This window comes from Ahaetulla prasina, chromosome 7 (assembly GCF_028640845.1).
Source record: "Ahaetulla prasina isolate Xishuangbanna chromosome 7, ASM2864084v1, whole genome shotgun sequence".
Classification (NCBI taxonomy): Eukaryota; Metazoa; Chordata; class Lepidosauria; order Squamata; family Colubridae; genus Ahaetulla; species Ahaetulla prasina.
In genome coordinates this window covers 84,392,868-84,412,892 of record NC_080545.1, presented here as the reverse complement: position 1 = coordinate 84,412,892, position 20,025 = coordinate 84,392,868, and the positions used below count along the sequence as shown (strand labels likewise).

Here is a 20,025-nt window from a genome sequence, read left to right as displayed (position 1 = left end):
TCTCGCCAAACAACTACAGCCCTATGCAGAATCCATCGCCTCACACGTAAAAAACTCATTCCAGTTCATAGATATCATAAAGAAACAAAACTTACAGCCCAGCGACCTACTCGTGAGCTTTGATGTCATATCCCTCTTCACCCAAGTGCCAATCAAAGAAGCCTTGACAGCTATCCAAAACAAATATAACCCCCCCAAGCACATCCTAGATCTGACCAACCACTGCCTATCCAACACATACTTCATCTATAATGGACAAAAATACAAACAAATAGAAGGAGCACCCATGGGATCATCCCTCTCACCTGTCATTGCCAACCTCTACATGGAACACTTTGAAACCCAAGCACTAGAAAAATCTGATCACAAACCCAAACTCTGGCTCAGATACGTAGACGACACCTTCATAATCTGGCCACACGGGAAAGAAAAATTTGACAACTTCCTCACACACCTCAATAGCCTACATCCCAAAATACAGTTCACCATGGAAACAGAAGTTAACAACCAACTTCCCTTCCTAGATGTCTTAGTCTACAAGAAACCCAATGACTCCCTAGGACACACCATCTACCAGAAGAAAACACACACAAACCGCTATCTGCACGCACTCTCACATCACCACCCAGCACAGATCAACTCCGTAGCCAAGACACTCATCTCTAGAACAAAACGCTTAGCTGACGAACAACACCTAAAAACCGAACTACACACTCTCACAAACGTACTAACATCCAATGGATTCCAGAGAAATAAGATTACCAAACTAATCCAAAAGAACCCCCACTAAAATCCAAGACAGAGAACAAGAAAACGGCACAGCCCTCCTCCCATATATAAAAGGCACCACAGACAGAATCAGCAAGATCCTCCACAAACATAACATCAAGACAGCATTCTGCACAAACCAAAAAATATCCACCATCTTAAGAAACCCCAAAGACAAAATTGAGTTAGAAAATCAAGGAGTATATGAAGTCCCATGCACCGCCTGCCCCACCACATACATCGGACAAACCAACAGAAGAATAAATGCACGCATTGAAGAACACAAGAACTCAGTCAAAAAAGAGGAACCAACTTCTTCCCTGGTCCAACACCTTAAAGCCACAGGACACGATATTGACTTTAAAAAGACCAGAACTATCGCCAAAACTGAACACTTTAACAACAGAATAATCAGAGAAGCCATCGAGATAGAAAAACACCCACACAGCATGAACAAACGAGATGATACCTCCCACCTACCAGCCATTTGGAAACCCGCCCTTATTGACAAATGAGTCCCTAACACGAGGAATGACACCAGACCCACACTCACGAGGTCCACACAGGATATCACCACCACACACGACTTTGCAACTAACAACAACAATAAGTTTGTCTCAAAATATTTCTCTATGTAGTATGGAGAAGAGGGAGAGAATAGTGAACATCCTACGACTTTGGAATAATGGATTTACAGCCAAGAGTTTATAATCAATGCAGGTATATTGCACACATTGCCAGACACTTAGCATTTATGCCCTTATATTCTCTACTCATAGTGATTCTTTTGCAATTCCCATAAATCCCATAGGTCAGCATAGGAAAAAAAATGAGTGTTTTTTACAATATATAATTGCATTTATGGAATTTGCTATAAAAGATATTTTGATGACTACTACCTTAGTTGGATAGAAGGGAATCGAGCCCTTGCTCTAATGAGGAGTGCCACAGGTCTTGGTCTTCCCGACTGTATTATTTAATATCAGTGAAAGTAATGGACTAGATCACCATTGATTAAAGTGAGATATCAGTATGCTAATTATACTTAACTATGCATCACCATTCCAAGGTGGGCTGGAGATGGCTGAGGAAGTCTTGAATCAGTGCTTGGAGACTGTAAAGGATAAACCTGAGAAAAACAGAGTTATTTGGCCCTTTAGATCTTGACTATGTGATAACATTTGCTCCAATGGCTTCATGTGATGGAGTCATGCTCCCAGTAAAATAGCTGGCCCGTGATTTGGAAATCCTCTTGGATGTATAGCTCCTGCTCAAGCAGCAGATGTACGGTAGGTCATATCTGAGTGAACTTTGCTCAGCATAACCTTACCTGGATCAAGAAACTTTAGTGACTAATTCACTCTAGTCCAGGGGTCTCCAACCTTGGCAACTTTAAGACTTGTGGACTTCAACTCCCAAAGCTGGCTGAGGAACTCTGGGAATTGAAGTCCACAAGTCTTAAAGTTGCCAAGGTTGGAGACCTCTGCTCTAGTCTATAATCATCATATCATGGGGCTACGGTAACATTTTCTAAGTTTTCTAAGCTATCTTTCGTGATGACAAGGAAACTGTACAGAATTCCAGAGTTCTAAAAATTCTAAAATATAGAATCTTGAAGTAGATGATTTTTCCCAGTTATAGTGGGTTAATTAAAGTGGAATCTCTTTGAAATGCTTTTTCTCATGTCTTTCTGCATCTGGACTAAGATGCAGAAAGATATGATTTATGAGATAAACGTTCAAATACCTCATCCCTGACTTTCTCGCTATTTTTCACAAAGAGAAACTAGATTTGAGAAAGATAAATGCCTCATGATGTCACTATATGCATTTCCTAATATTCACTTGAAATGAGTATTTAGGTGGGAGTAGAAGATTGCAGTGACTCACACAATGTGACATCATGTAGTATGTTTTTCTTGGTATTACGGAGAAGGAGGTGGAAACTTGATGGGATATTATATTATTTCTAGTTTGGTCCTTTCCAACTAAAACTTTATTTTCTCTGTGTGTGTGTCAGTTCATTTCCTGGAAATCAGAAATGATGTTTTTATCTCTCATAATGTATTCATGAGACTTAATTTGGAGTTGGAAAAATCCCAGGCGTTGTTTTTGGTTTTTTTTAGTTTATTCTTGTCATTTTGGATTTTGAAGAAACAGGTTAGGAAAAGCATTGATGCTTTTGAATTTTGGTTTCAGAGAAGACTCCTGAGAATACCATGGACACCCAAAAATCTGGCAGGCCTGGAAGACCAGGTTAAGGATAGATCATCAGGGAAAAAATCTATGAGAGATGACAATGACTTGATAGCACATAATCAATCTTGCATAAAGTATTTTCCATCTCTATAGGACTGCTATATATTTCAGCAATGGTTAATTCATCCACTGTACTGACAATTCTATTAGTGCCAGTACCAGTCAATTCCTTCTAACTTTTCAATTATTTTAGGGATCTTACATTATAATTAATAATAATGTTCCTTTTTCAGCTTCCATTTATCTACCCAAATAAAATAAAATCTTCTGAACAGGACCACCTTCCTGTGGTCAAGGTAGTTTAATACTGGTATGAAATTAATTTGATTGTGGATTTGAATGTGTCAAGCAATGGAGAAGAATGTACTGGAGATACAAATGAAACTGGTGGACATTTCATTGTTTAAAGGAGATGTACAATTATTAAACCGGAAAACTGATTTGGATAATGTTCTGTTACTGGATGTACAAAAGAGGACTGTCAAAGTCTTGAGGGACTTTATGAGAAATGATTTTTTAAAAGAACAGATTTTACTTATTGGATGTACAAAAGAAGTCTGTCAAAGTTCTAAAAGATTCTTGGGACAAAAATAAAGATAATCAGAAATCAAGCTCTGGGACTATATTTGATGGGATTAAAATTAATCTTTTTAAAAGTACAGAGAAGGAACACAGAGTTGACTTATTTGATCACGTTTAAAATAGAAAATTAATCATACCTGGCTCCCCTTATTCAACTTCTGCTGCTAAAGAATGAATGACCAGGCTTCAGGATTTTGTTTTTTAATTAAGAGATGAGTTATGGGGGTAAAAAAAAGAGTATAGGTTGCACTAAAAGACTGTAATAAGCTACTAAAATTGTTTTTACTTCCTGAAATGAAGGGGGAGGGATCAAGATATTTAATTAAATTAATAATTTTAAAAATAGGAGGAATCTAAATACTGAAAAACACCAGCTGGCATTTTGAATTTGCACACTGTGGATGTCCTGCACCACAGCTTGAATAACCCATCATCTTTATCATTCTCAGTTATTCCTGGAATTATTATCCACTGAAGAATGGGCTGTATGATACTGTACTACAGAGATTTCGCTCTGCATACAATAATGGTCACAGATGAAATCCCTGTTACACTGGTTAGGCTGCAGGTTGGGGATGATCTGTAATAGATCCCACCCAGGTACCGAAACATATTTTTCCAAATTCAAAGTGAGACCTAACAATGTCATTTCCATCTGTTCCAAGAAGGGTTTAGGCAATAGATGAATCAAGTGGAGAAAGATACCTAGGAAGCTTTTCAGAGAAAACAGCCTGAACATCAATAGAGAACACTCCTCCCGTGCAAGTAGATTCAATATCTCTGTGGTGTTCCTCTTTCAAGGCAACCTTTTCATGTGAAAGCAAAAGATAAACACTTACAAAAGGAATTGCTGTCAATGGTGAATGGTGAACTGACCAGGGAGAATTTATGCAATTTTCTCAAGACTGTCAAAGGCTAACCTGCCACAAGCAGCTGCATTTCTTAAAAGAGTCCATATTTACACCACTTACTATAAATGGCATTTCATATTTTACCCTCCCCCCCAAAAAAAATTGTTTGAATTAAGAAAGGGTAATAGTAGCTCAAGCAAAAAGGTCTGGGTTCAGTTCTAACTCGCTTTACTCCAATTGGCTGAAACTTTTTATTTATTTATTTATTTGTCAATCATATATAAGATAACAGGTAAAAGTATAAACATAATTTGAATACACTAAAAGAGTAAGTAAAAAGGAATATTAGGACAGGGACAGTAGGCACGCAGGTGCACTTATGCGTGCCCCTTACATATATTTAAATATATTTGTATACATGTATATAGTTACATATATTTAAATATGCACAGTGACTTCTCCTCTGAGTAATCAAAGCTCAGCTAAGATGGAATGGAGGTCTAATTCAGCAGAAGACAATGTCTTACGTTCTCAAGAAAGGACTACTTTATTGTGTTCAACAAGTTCGTTGAGTTTGGTAGATTTTTTTAAATATATACATATACATGTGTGTGTGTGTGTGTGTGTGTGTGTGTGTGTGTGTGTGTGTGTGTGTAATGTAAGAATATAGATTGCAGTTTCACACTTCCTGAATTCAGGAAATCTCCCCCTGGGAATCTCCAGACTAAAAAAAAAAAAAGACAGATGCAGCTTTAGTTGTCGTAAATCATTATTTTAAAAGATGCAGGAATTCACATGTTGGAAACCATCTTTCTGAGGGTTTAAAAGCATTATGTAAAAGTATTTTTTATGCCTGAATATTTTTCTCATAGCACTGAACTAAGGATGTCGGGATTTCTTTCATATTATGGTAGAGAAAATGTACTACAGGATGAGTGTTGCGGGACACGTCTCCAGCTGTCATTTTCCAACGCTGAGCCTTTGCTAGCTCTCTGGATTACTGCAGCTCATCAGTTCCTTGATGCTGAATGAAACTTTTTTTCTGAACGTAGAGATCAGTTCACAAACTCCCAAATTATCCCAGTCTGTGTATTGAGTTGAACATGAACTGCATCTAATCATGCAACCAAGCAATTGCCTGTTTTATACACCACACATCCAAATTGATTTTCCATCCATGTATAGCACATTTCATTGTATGCTAAAAATCAATCTGGCAATGTGACGGAAAAATCAGATGACCGCTTGGTCATGTAGCGGCTCTAATATATATTCAACTTGCCATGCAGATAGGATCAATTTTGAGTAGCTGATTCAGATTTTGAAACTGGGAGTACAGAAAACACAATTAATCTACTTCATTTTCTCCCAAATGATATATTTTCTAAAATCTGCACCCATCCATTATTGTTGTTATTAATCAAAAATATGTTTTCAAGCGTGATGACAGTGCTCAATAGTATTCAATGCACTATAACAAAGACATGGAAAAGGCTAATATAATGCTGTGTATATTATTTTGTGTAGTAAATGATGATGAACATATCTTTTCTTTTATGTACACTGAGAGTAGGCACCAAGACAAATTCCTTGTGTGTCCAATCACACTTGGCCAATAAAAAATTCTATTCTATTCTATTCTATTCTATTCTATTCTATTCTATTCTATTCTATTCTATTCTATTCTATTCTAAATTGCTTCTCACCACATACTGCATGCCTTTAGGAGAGCAACTGTGTACAGGGGTAAAGATGTTGCATCCTCAACTATCCAAACTCACTGTTTGAGTTTGGGACAATCACTCTTTCTTGGCCCAACCTACCTCATAGGGTTAGTATGGTGGGGAAAGTGAATGGAAGGAGTGCTGTATAACTACTTTGAGTTCCTGAAAGAAAGACAAATATAAATCTAACAAACTGATTTAATTCTCTCCTCAAATATTTGTTACTGCTAACAGCAGATGTGGAACTGATGAACACTAGAGTACAAGAGTGTGTAAAAATTATGTAGTAAAAATGTATATAATTTATTAGCAATAGGACTTAAACTTATATACTACTCTATAGTGTTTTATAGCACTTTCTGAGCGGTTTACAAATGTCAGCATATTGTCCCCAACAATCTGGGTCCCCATTTTACTGACCTCAGAAGGATGGAAGGCTGAGTCAACTGTGATGGACAGTATTTTAGACAGGAAAGGGGTTTTCATTCCCATGTTTTTAGGCTGAACCTTCAACAAGAAATGATCAATCCACTACAATTATTGTAAGGCTCATAAAACGGAATAAACTCCCATAGACTCTGTCCTGATTAAGTGCACAATCCAGGATCCAAATCAAGAATCCTTTGTGCATGCAAAGCATGTAACCCACTACTGACATGCAGCCCACTTCCTCAATAAATTATTGAGTAAATTAGCTCTTCGACTACATTCTAGAACATGGAATGTTACCTATCTTCATTCTTCCTGCATCAATTTACCTTGCAGACAGAACTTCATACTGGTACAATGTGGTTCACCTAAAGCCATGATAACGAACCTATGGTACACGTGCCACAGGTGGCATGCAGAGTACTATCTGTGGACATGCAAGCATTGCCCTACCTCAGTTCCAGCGTGCATGTGTGTGCCTGCCAGCTGATTTTCAGGCATTCTGGGCTGTTTCCAGCCTCTGGAAGGCCTCCAGGAGGTGGGGAAGGCCATTTTCGCCCTCCCCAGGCTTTTAGAAAGCCTCTGGAACCTGGGGAGGGCGAAAAATGGGCCTACCGGGCCTACCATGCCATCGCATGCCAAAAACAGGAGGAGCATGGGGGTGTTGTGCACGCATGCACAGGGGGGCCGTGCGCAATGAATTATGGATGTGGGGTCACACACGTGCGACCCCCATGCTCCCCCCACTTTTGGCATGCGACAGCAAAAAGGTTAGCCATCACTGACCTAAAGGGTCATTCTATGCCATCCATAGTGTGCAAAAGCACAAATACCAATCGATCACTATCAAAACAACCACTGGGACAAAACAACAAGCAACTAATAAGATCTCAACAGAAAGGTGTAAAAGGAGATGCACTGTTTGCAAATAATTTTAGATAAAATGATTGCTTCTGAATAAAAAGCGGTGACTTATTGCTTATTGCTATAATAATGGGAAATCCCAACATGCAAAATTTTAATAAACCCCACCCATAAGAATATGGCATCATGTGACTAAAAATCTCAGTTAGCATGCATATCCCATTACCTGTGATCTAAAATAACTTTAGTTGCATAAACTAAAGGTTAGGGAGATTCATGGTTAAAAAGGGGTTTGCTATTTTGGCAAGCCAGAGAGTGACTATCACACACAGAAGTTCCCCACTTCAGTTCCCTCCACCCTCCATGAAAAGCTCACAGCCACCAAGTTACTGGCAGACAGGCAGAAAGCCTGTCCTAAACCCCAGCATTTTCTATCATTGAAAGTTTAACAAGGCAGAGCAAAAAGCAGCTGTATGGATGCCAACCCAACTAGCTAGGGAATTGCAGAAACACTACAGTTTGGAAAGTGCTGTAGGAATCAGGCATCTGGGTCTTGCTAGTGCTGAATATAGCTTCTACAGCAAAAAGTGTTGACATCACAGTTGGATGTCAGAAGACTCAAGTTCAACAATCACAAAAAGTGACCCAGATACAGCAATCAAATTACACTTGCTATGAAGGGTCACAGTGTAATGTCTTCACATCCGAAAATGGGATATTGCAGCTCACAATTATATTTATATAAATTCCATTTTCAAAAGAGAGAAATCAGACAAATACAAATGGTGTAGAACTTCACAAGAGTAACCAGTTGCCAGAAGCTCCATTATAACTTTCACTTAAATTTTCCTCTTACTGTTCTGTCTGCCAAATAGTAATGGAAAAAATGAAAGCTAAACAGTTTTAATTACCAGAACATTCTCTTAATTCAAAAAAGAGGCAAATTGATTACCTAGGCCGCACTAAATACATAAGACCTATGAGGCGATATTTTCTTTCTTATATTTTGTGTTTCTACTCATTCCTATTCATTCCTGATTCTATCTATACCAGGGATGTCAAACTCAAGGCCTGCGGGCTGAACATAGCCTGCAGGGTGCTTAGATCTGGCGCGTGATGCCTCTGCCAGTGAAAACGGAGCCCAAGCAGGTTGTGCGCAGCCCCCCAGGCTGTGTTTTCACTGGCAGAGGCCTAGAGAAGTCATGGCCAAAAACGAAGCCTCGATGAGAGACATCGAGCTGGTCATGCCCACCCTGGCCACACACCCCAGCCCCCCCCCCAGAGGTCAAACACAACCCTGATACAGCCCTCAATGAAATCGAGTTTGACCCCCTATAACACTATTTTTGATCAATCATCACTAAACAGTCATTTTTCAAAATGTTCTATTCCACTTTTGCAGCCATATTATTTTATCATCTAAATATGTTTTCCTTTCCTACCCTGCTAAGAGAAATGTCACATATACTTATATATTATATATGCCTGTGTGTGTGTGTGTGTGTGTGTGTGTGTGTGTACACACGTATATATAATACTAGCTGGACGTCCGTGCTTCACTACAAAACTATGTGCTCGGGCTTGATAAATTGGCACTTACAGTCTGAAACTTAATGTAGAATGTGTAACTCCGTAGTATCAGAGTGTGTTAATATAATGCAACTGGCAATTGGAACAGAGGGGGAGGGGGAGTAGAATCCTGCAGCATCCATCAGTATTCATCTGGTTAGCATCCTGTGTGTGAGAGAGTGTGTGTGTGAGAGAGTTGAGGGGTGTTTGGAAACTCAAACAATATTTGCTGTGTGAGCAAGGAAACAGGAAGGAGGCTGGGCGTGGCTTAGTTCAACTGTTCTGTAGTAAAGCTGCTTGCTGCTGTGAAAGTAAAACTGAAACTGAAACTGAAAGTCCTCTCCTCTGCTTGTGTTTTGCATTTGGAACAATTTCTTTTCAGGTGGGGAGGGGCAGTACAACTCCTTAACATCAGAGTGTGTTAATAATACAATAGGAAATACTAATGCTCTGATGGTCATTTCGAAAAATCCTTTCTTAGTGAGCACCTAGAAGCCAAGAGGGACATACGTGACAAATTTCAAGTTTGTAGGCTTTACAGTTATGGAGATTTCATGATTAATGAGTGAGTGGCTTTCGCTTTTATATATATAGATATAAGTATATGTGGCATAATTACTGCGGGTACTAATAACTAAAGCTCACTAATTTAGCTTCTTCTTTTTTCTGTTATCTCATCTAAAGAAGACAGGAAAGGCAAACCATTTCTATAATATTGCCAGGGAACATGGATGTAATCCCCAAGAATTGAACAACAGAATCAAATGTTTATTTACTTTTTACATGATATAAAATTACTTCCAGCACTGTTAATGTAAATGTAGCCATGTAGTTTGGGTTTTTTATTTTTTTTGTATTATTGTCTTTCACCTACTAAGGCACCTGTGTATTTCACCTAAGGCTCATAACAGTCAGCCATATTTTATGTTTTCAAAAATGAAGAATCAACTGTTCTTCATTCACCAGCTGTTAGGAGGCTTAATTGCAACTTGAGACCATTTCATCACTTGGGAAAATCTAATTGAAATATATGAAGTTTACCTCCATATTTCATCTTAAGAGTACACGATAGGCTCCATAACATGATTATTATCTGTCATTCTTTTTTTTTTTGCTTAGCTTACCTTTTTCAGCACTGAAAAGTTCTAGAAAACTCCAGAAAACCTTGCATGGTATTCACTGATATTAAGTTGAGAGGTATTGTCCCAACATGGATTTTAAAAGAATCCGGGTTATTTTAAAACTACATAAAATGAAAAATGAAAAAAACCGTATTGAATCACCCCATCACCGCAATATTCTATTTCGATTGTTCTAAATAAAACGTATGAAAAACAGTTATTTTTTTTAAATGAATACACAAACTGATGGCAAGCTCAACATACTAACACAATCGTTTTGTTATAGCTCATGAATTCAATGCGTCCACGGCGCTAGACCAACACCAAGGAAATCCAAAACTCAACCCTAGAACAGAGCAAACATCTCGGCTGGGCACAAAACAGCCATCACAAAACAGCCACTCAGCAAGGCAGGGAGGGTTAGATGTGAAATCTCAAAGGCACTTCAAGATGGCAAGAAAGCAAGATACAACAATTCCACTAATCTACTTTAGAAAGTACAGAACAATCCTTAGAAAAAGAATGAAAGGAAGTAACTTTCATCAACTCGTATAAGTCTTCAATACAAATGCAGAAGTCTTTTTATTTTATTTATTTATTTTGTCAGATACATATTAAATAATATATATGTATAAGCATGAATTGAATACATAAAATGAATACAACTAAAGGGAACATTAAGACAGGGACTGTAGGTATGTAGGTGTGCTTATGCACGCCCCTTACAGACCTCTTAGGAATGGGGTGAAGTCAATAGTAGATAGTCTTAGGTTAAAGCTTTGGGGATTTTGGGATGAGATCACAGAGTCTGGTAGAGCATTCCAGGCAATAACAACTCTGTTACTGAAGTCATATTTTCTGCAATCGAGCTTGGAGCGATTCACTTTAAGTTTGAATCTATTGTGTGCTCGTGTATTGTTGTGGTTGAAACTTTTCATTTAAAGAATCAAAATTTTGCTTTTATCACAGACAAGACTGTGTACGGTAACTTTCACAGCTAATGAAAGTTGGAGTCGGAATCTCTTCTCTCCTAGAAAACATAAACAATCAGCCTAGCAAGATGTGAAACAAACTGTTGAATCTCATTAGGTTATCATCATGGTATTCACATCAACCAGACTTGGTAATCTCACTCCAACAACACAGACCTATTTTGCTCTAACTGCCTATGTTGGACAGCTATGATTATGTTATTTTGGAGGCCAGTTATCTTCCTTTTAGCGCACAGTTGCTTGGAAAATATGGTTCTATAACAATTGCTCTACAATCCTATCCTGCAGGCTAGCCTCAATTTTCTCAAACTGACAAACTTTTTCGGCTGCATGAGGATGAGGACCACTAATCTTTGCATAAGGTCATACATATGTGGAATCTTTCAGTGGTGGGTTTTGAAAATTTTCGCTACCGGTTTGGTGGGCGTGGCTAGGTGGGGGCATGCAACTGAGTGGGTGTGGCCAACTTGACATCACTCATGCCCATGCTCACTCAGTCACATGACCACCCCACCTAGCCATGCCCATAGGAAAAGGTAGGAATTTTTTTGGAATTTCCATCTATCTATCCCCGCCCTCCCTTTGCCAGTCATCCCCGTTTCCCCTCCATTAGCAGTCCCAGCCCTAGCCCTGCTTCCTCCCCCACCACTGCTTTGTTCAGGCTGGGATGGGATGAAATGACATCCTGGTGGGTGGGCGGAGCCTCCTGCCGCCGGTGCTACCAGTTCGTGCGAGCTAGATAGAACTGGCCGGATTTCACCACTGTTTTGCTCCAAAACCAGAGACAGACCACATAGAGAACTGCAACTCCCTTATGGAAACCAAAAAAATTATCCCCAGGATGTTGAACCTGTATATATGAAGCCAGAGTTTTTCACACATAGTTTTTTTTCCTGAATTGTGGTTTGGTTTGATATTAGCATGATGGCCACTTCATTAACCAACCATGGTTTAAAAAAGCAGGGCTTAGCACATACCAGCTTCAGATTCTTAATGTGTTTAAAATACAAACCTAATTTTTAAAAAAGCAAGGTATTTTTTTTATTATTTACATTTATATCCCGCCCTTCTCCGAAGACTCAGGGCGGCTTACATTTACTCTCACTTACACACCCTCATTGAAAACTATAACGCATGAAGCAACTAACAGCTGATAGCACATGAATGACAGCTTTAATGACTGTCCTCTGTTCTTCCTGAATTTGTCATCCGTCTGTCTTCTGTAAAATGGATGCTGCAGCAAAAATTGAAACGTAATTCAAATGGAGATGGAAGATGGAATACTTTAAGAGAACAAGTGTTATATCAGTACGTGCCCTAGATCCATACGAAATCAGACTATAAAGATTATATAACAAAATAATGATTTCTTTAGGGTACATAAACTGGTGTGATCATGAAAAAAAAAAGAAAGGTTCTTATCACTTCATAATTAAGTTACTCGTCTTCTCAAAAAGCTCAGTTTTTTCCAATTGATGGCCTTCAACTCGCAAAATCCCAGGCTTGCACTGAAGTTAGTGAGGAGAATAACAGAATAATGAGTTTGTGGCAAAATACCTTGTCCCCAGCCCTTTCGATGTACAGTATAGCAATTACACATAATTTCTAGTAAAATTATTATCCAGAGAGGCCCCTGAACTACAGTACAGCTTTTGAATGAATTTCCCTGTTGTAATAACGAAGGCCCCCCAAACTAAGCCATTTAAATCAGGGGCCTCCAACCTTGGTCCCTTTAAGACTTGTGTACTTCAACTCCCAGTTGAAGATTCTGGGAGTTGAAGTCCACAAGTCTTAAAGGGACCAAGGTTGGAGACCCCTTATTTAAAGTGTGGGAGGGGGCAGAGTTACATGCAGGCAAGACATCTCCTTTTAGAGCAAAACTTCCTTGACTTCTAGCTTTAACGACTCCCTCCTCTTTCTGCTCCCACTTCATTGCTAATCCCCTTCATCTTCTATAGTGCAACTGTGGCCAATTCTCTCCCCGATGCAAAAGCCATCTGCAGATGGAATTCTGTCGCCCTCCAGATTTCAACCAATGCAGCATGTCCAACAATCATCACAGCTCAGAGATAAAAATTGCACAGGGTAGGGTTTCAGTTTGCATCAAAAATCTGTCAAAAAATTATCCACAGTTCTCACTGCAGAACTGGTTTAGGTAAACACCAGGTCGAGATTAATTTGGAAACTTCCCATTAGAATACAAGCCAGAAATATTTCTTCTGTTATTAAGGACAGATTAAGGATAGAGCGTTGTTTTCTAATGAAGCCATAATTTCACAATCCAATATAAAATGCCAACTGCACTCACCTTCTGTACTCACAATTACTACCAACCTGCCTTCCACTGAGGATCTGTATTCTGCACGAGTCAAAAAGAGGGCTGTGAAAATATTTACAGACCCCTAGCATCCTGTACATAAACTGTTTCAACTCCTACCCTCAAAACGACGCTATAGAGCACTGCACATCAGAACAACTAGACACAAGAACAGTTTTTCCCCGAACGCCATCACTCTGCTAAACAAATAATTCGCGCAACACTATCAAACTAGTTACTAAATCTGCATTACTGTTAATTTTCTCATTGTTCCTATCACCCATCTCCTCCCACTTATGACTGTATGACTGTAATCTTGCTGCTGGTATCCTTAAGATTTATATTGACTGTTTCCTAATATGATTTGATTGCTTATTTGTTCCCTATGACTATCATTAAGGGTTGTACCTTATGATTCTTGACGAATGTATCTTTTCTTTTATGTACACCGAGAGCGTATGCACCAAGACAAATTCCTTGTGTGTCCAATCCCACTTGGCCAATAAAGACGTCTATTCTATTCTATTCTATTCTATTCTATTCTATTCTATTCTATTCTATTCTATTCTATTCTATTCTATTCTATTCTATTCCCACTGGTTGAGGGAGGAACCCATAAATATAACCCAATGAATGAGTGTATTATTCACATATACAAGATTCAAACTCTGAATTTCTAGGTACAACAGGAAAAATTCTTGGATTCACTCACTATGTGAGAGAACTTCCTGTGTACTCTTATCAATGCCCAGAAAATATTTTGTTCACTACAGAATCCCATTACAGAGAGATCTCGCTTACTGACCTTCTCACTTAGCAACCATTTGAAGTTATGACATGACCGAGGAAGTAATTTTATAGCCACATTCCTTGCATTTATAATCCGTCTGGCATCACCACATTCACGTGATTGACGTTTGGGCACTTTGTAAAGAGGAGGGATTTATGATGCCTCACTTAACAATGAAAGTGAATCACTTAACAAATGCAATGGGAGGGACTTCGTAAGTCTGTCACAGTCGTATGATGTTTCACTTAGTGATGGTGGTAATGGAGTTGCCGGTCCCAATTCTGATCACTAAGCAAGAACTACCTTTATTCTAATCTATTTATTCCATTTTATTACCTATACTTAAGATTACCATCCAACATAACTAAGGAAGTAGTCACATCAATTGATATCACACTATGTATCCTTTGGACCCAGTTGCAATGAAAACTGAACAGACTGTGCTAATAAATAGGCTGTCATCTAAGGAGTTGTACTCATGTGAATATAAATTTACTACATGTCAAGAAGCAAAATCTTGTCCTTTTTGTTCTTGTTTAACTGAGCATTTTCACAAAAGGAAAATCCTCTTTTTTTTCCCCCTACTAAATTGCAACTTAATCTTTAGATACTACTAGATTGAGGGAAACCCTCTCCCCACATACATAAATCTACAAGCTGGTGGTGTGCAGACACTATATTTCACCCTGTGGTTGTTGTAGAAGTGTCATAGTTAGTAATTTCAGAAGGTAATTTTCTTCAATGAAACAGCTTTTCTTTCCAATGGCATTTGATTTCCATGTCTAAAGAACACAGTACGTATTTCTGAAGCAGTTTTTTCTATCTCAGTCATACCTGCTGTCTCGCCCAGTGCTTTTCAAAGACAAATAAAATATTGACATTCAACGAATGGGAACTTAGTAGAAAGTAACAGCAGAGGAATGGATGACAGCTATCTGAGAGCAACTGTAAAATATGTGCAACCTGAATGCCATAGAATTTGACAGGTACAGTATGTAGACCAAAAGAATAACCTATGGAGATTTTACAACCACACAGAAACATCAGAATTGGATCAAAGTGATCAGCCTTTGAAAATTATAAGGTGCCCATGTCAAGTACTTTCCTACACATGAAATGCACATTTTATTTTAATGAATGAATGAATTTGTAAACTTCGTTTGTTCTTGATACATATAAATGGTATTTTCTTCCCTCCTTTTCTCTGCAGGTTTATCCCATGTAATTGAACAGACTTCGGGAACAGGTAGGGAGGTATCTAGCACCACACTTCCTTGTGCTGTTTTATTTTAGTTCTTCATTTAAAACAACATTTCTGGGTTGTCAGAATTGTATGGCAGCCATACAAAGCTTCTCAATGTGAACAGTTTAATTTAAAGCACAGCAGCATTAAGAAAAAGTAAGGATAATTTTTAAAACAAAAAGAACAATGAACACATTTTGTATCACAAAAATCCATGGAAAACCAGAATATTTTAAGATCTGCTTAAAAGTAAAGAAAGAAAAACGACAAGCTAACTTGCCCAAGGATATAAATTCTACTGTTTGTTGGGGGGATGCGGTTGTGGAAATAACACCAGAAGACAAATGCATCCCATATTTCTCTTAACCAAGTTTATCTTTCTTACTACCAAAGAGAAACTTGGTTAATAGAAACCAAGAACATCAGCTAAAAGCAGCTTCCAATAGGAGGAAGCAACCTTTCAGATATTCTGGCCCAAATCATTAGATATCAGTTATAAACATGTGGCTAATGCAAGGTTGTTTACAACTATAACAAGCTCCAACCACCAGAAAATAGGAGGCAGGCTTAGGTATATTCGGCATACAGTATGTATGTATGTATGTATGTATGTATGTATGTATGTATGTATGTATGTGTATGTATATGTATATATATATGTATGTGTGTGTATATATATGTGTGTGTGTGTGTGTGTGTGTGTGTGTGTGTGATAAAATAACAACCGCAATAACACTAAGAGATATCAAAGAGAATTCAAGCTAATTTTCTCCATTTTCCAATGCTTTTGAAAGTGTTAGAGTACTTTCACAGGCAACTTCTAGACTGTTACAGTTTAGAGCTGTAATGGAGAACCTATGGCATGCATGCCAGAAGTGGCACACAGAGCCATCTCTCCAGGCATGTGAAACATCACCCGTTGCTCTTCCGGGTTCCGGTGCGCCGGCCAGCTGGTCTTCACACGCGCATGCATGCCAGAAACCAGAGGAGCAACCACCCGGTGCACATGTGCATGCCAAGAAGATAATCTTCCAGTTTCCGTCACATGCATGCGCACCAGCCAGCTGGTCTTTGCATGAGCACCAGAAGACCAAGTGGCCGGTGCGCATGCACGCGCTAGAAACCGGAAGATCATCTTCCTGTTGCGTACATGCACACTGGGTGGCTGCTCTTCCTATTTCTGGCACGCACATGCGCACTGGCCAGCTGGTCTCCACGCTCACATGTATGTCAGAAACCGGAAGATCCGGGCCCCATTTTGGCACTTGGTGCTGATATGGTTCGCCAACACTGGTTTAGAGGTACTGTATTTAGGCTGCCTATATCAAGGCAGCCATTAGAAGGCAACAAAGAGTTAATTTTTGTCATATCTCTCTTGCCATCTACTTGTCATCTTGATTTCTGCAGCCTAGATATGATACCACTAAACAAATGAAACATCTCTTAAACACATATTATAAATGTTCACATAATCATTGTATTAACCACATTAATAGTGTAGTTTTCTGCAATTTCCCACAATCAGTTTAACAAACTGTTCATGATTAAGGCCACAATCAGTGTCACATTTTCAGTATATTCAAGAAGAAATTTATTGTTTTTCTTTCTATTTTTTTAGAGTATACAATATACATTCGTAAGTTGCTGTTTTATTCAGCAGATCCTATTTTCCTATCATACTGATCAGTATTTGTAGACACAATTATTCCAGTATTCTTCTCTTGCCTTTCTAATAGTCATCACAAAAACAATTGGATATTACTGGGACCAAATCACAAATAAATTTGCTTCCTATAATAATGGAAATTCTTAACAGATATTTTATAGGTTTACAGATCTGTCATTCTTCCTCCAACTTATCTCTCCAAGAAACTGCTTTAAATACAACCACAACTTTAAGTCTCTTATCTAAAATTTATTATCAAACTAGCTTTTGGGATCTTTGTTTTTTTTCTTTTGCCAGAAGAAATTACAAGTAGTCCTCAACTTACAACCATTCATTTAGTGACCAGCTGATGTTACAACAATGCTGAAAAAATTGACTTAGAACTGGTCCTTGCATTTACGACAATCACACTATCCCCACAGTAACATGATTGAAAACTCAGGTGCTTGGCAACCAGCATGTATTTGCAACAGAGGCAGAACCTAGAGGTTATATGATCACTTGCCCCGCTGATTTCCAAGAAGCTAAATAAATGGGGGAAGTTGAATTTGATTAATAACCACATGATTCACTTAAAACCTATGGCAAAAGAAGTTGTCAAATTGGGTCTGATTCATTTAACAACTGCCTTGCTTAGCAATAGAAATTCTGATGCCGTAAGTTGAGGACTGCCTCTACATACTTAAAAACTGAAATGCAAATGTATGTCCTACTTTTCTATAATAAGCCTTGCCCATATGGAAACAATGGCATTACCACTGCATTTAGAGAAAAAAATTCAAGCAACAGAAGAAAGGGGGAAAAAAATCAATTACCACACATCAAATACACCACAAGTCCTATTGTCAAACATTTGAACATAACACTAAGACTGTTTAGTAGCTGAAATAAATAATCCTCCATTGCTTGAAGAAATATAAAGAACATAGGCAATGTTCCAACAACACACACACAAAACACAAAAGTGAGGTTTAATCCAAATATCAAACAATCCAAGACTCTATTGCCCGAAATCCATGCATATATCCATGACTACAAAATGAACACATGGCATGTCAACCTTTCAAATGCCTTTTTCTTGAGTTCCAAATAAGATCTTTTTTTCTGCCAAAGCCATAAGCGTAAACCAAGACTTACCAGATTGGAATTGGTGGCATTGGAATCGTCTTCTGGAAAGGGGATATAGATAGCTAAGGCCACACAATTGGCAAAAATAGTCAGTAAAATAATAATTTCAAATGGTCTGAGGAATGGAGTTAAGGAAGATAGTCAGTTTCTTAAATCGGAGCTTAAATCGTATAAACTAATTACGCTGGAAGGGAAAAAAAGGTTTAAAAGGATTCTGTTTAAAGAAGACTGTTCTAATTTCTTTGTATTTTGAAAAGAAACACCTGGCTTTAAAGTGCTTTTTCACCTTCCCAGCCAAATTTCTTCTTAATATGTCAAAAGCACAGAAGGCCAGTCGCGTGCCAGAATACACATAGATTCCTTAAGCTTTTTTCCTTTGGCCTTTATTTAAGCTGAAATTTATATATTTCCATCTTTGCTGTGCTGCTTTGAGCAAACCGCTTCCAGCTGAATCTCTTATCTCTAACTGCATTTGCAATGCAATTTCATCCTCATCTATCACTTCAGAAAAGCAACTTTTAGAACGCATCAGGGTTATGTTTGACCTCTGGGAGGCTGGAAGGGTGTGTGTGTGTGTGGCTGGGGTAAGCATAGCTGGGGTAGACATGGCCAGGGTGGGCGTGGCCAGGGTGGGCATGGCCAGCTCAACATCACTCGTGTCAGGGGGGCACCTGTGGTGGCCAAGTGCTAAGGCAGGACTTCCCTCAGATCCTCCCTCCCTTCCTTCCTTCCTTCCTTCCCTCCCTCCTTCCTTCCTTCCTCCCTCTTCTTTCCTTTCTTTTCCTTCCCTTTTCCTTCTCCTTTCTTCTTCCTTCCCCTCTTTCCTTATTTTTCCTTCCTTGCCCTCTTCCCATCTTTCTTTTTATTTCTTCATCTTTCTTTTTCCCTTTCTCCTTTCCTATCCCTTCTTGCCATGTGCAAATGCAAAAGGGGAAACATTTCTCCTTTTTTGTTTTTTGTTTGTTTTGCTAGCTCTTTGGCAGCAAAAAGCTGTTTTTGCTGGCAGTGCTGCAGGAGGCCGTCGCGACCGAAAACGGGGCCGGGGGGGACGCACACACCCCAAGCTCTGTTTTCACTGGCAGAGGTACCGCGGATCAGTCCTTTGCTGTTTCCAGGGAGGCCCCGGGGGCCAGATCTAAGCACCCCATGGGCCGGATCCATCCTGTGGGTCTTAAGTTTGACATCCCTGCTCTAGGGACTTTAAAGAATATAAGGATTTTAAAAAGAACTACGTCTCAGAAAGGTTTACATACACAGGCAAGGTTACTTTAAAGGGCACTTTTAACCTATGAAAATATAGGTTTAGTTAGATTTAGTCCTGTATTTTGGAATTAAATAAGTTTGTGACCTTATTCTATATGGTAGATCTGCTCTACCGTGTTTTTCCGTTTTGGTTGAATTTGTATACATGATGTTAGGGAAAAGCAAGATATAGCAATGTGTCACTTTGACCCATTTGCTTTTTTGGTAGTTTATAACAGAATATCTGCATTTAAGAGGAAAACCGGCCTAACTCTCAGAATTTGATTTTGGCTTCCCCTGTCCAAATTTGTACTGTTTTTTCTGTAGTTCTGTATAGTAGAGATGGATAAAACCAAAGAATCTGGCACTGCAGAAGTTCAAATATAACTTCCTTTCCTATAGCATTGTGTTTTTACACTTTAAGGTCAAATGCACGAATATAAATTGCAGTATGGCAGTTTCTGGGAACAGAACTATATAA

General features: G+C 38.7%; 1 protein-coding gene across 1 annotated transcript in view; it reads right to left on the bottom strand.

Annotated features, from left to right (window-relative positions):
• CACNA1C (calcium voltage-gated channel subunit alpha1 C) overlaps positions 1–20,025 on the bottom strand; it is a 614,085-nt gene that overhangs the window by 517,693 nt on the left and 76,367 nt on the right. The window contains exon 3 of the mRNA XM_058191893.1: positions 18,312–18,417. Within this exon, the coding sequence (XP_058047876.1) occupies positions 18,312–18,417 (106 nt within the window). The remainder of the gene's footprint in view (positions 1–18,311; positions 18,418–20,025) is intronic.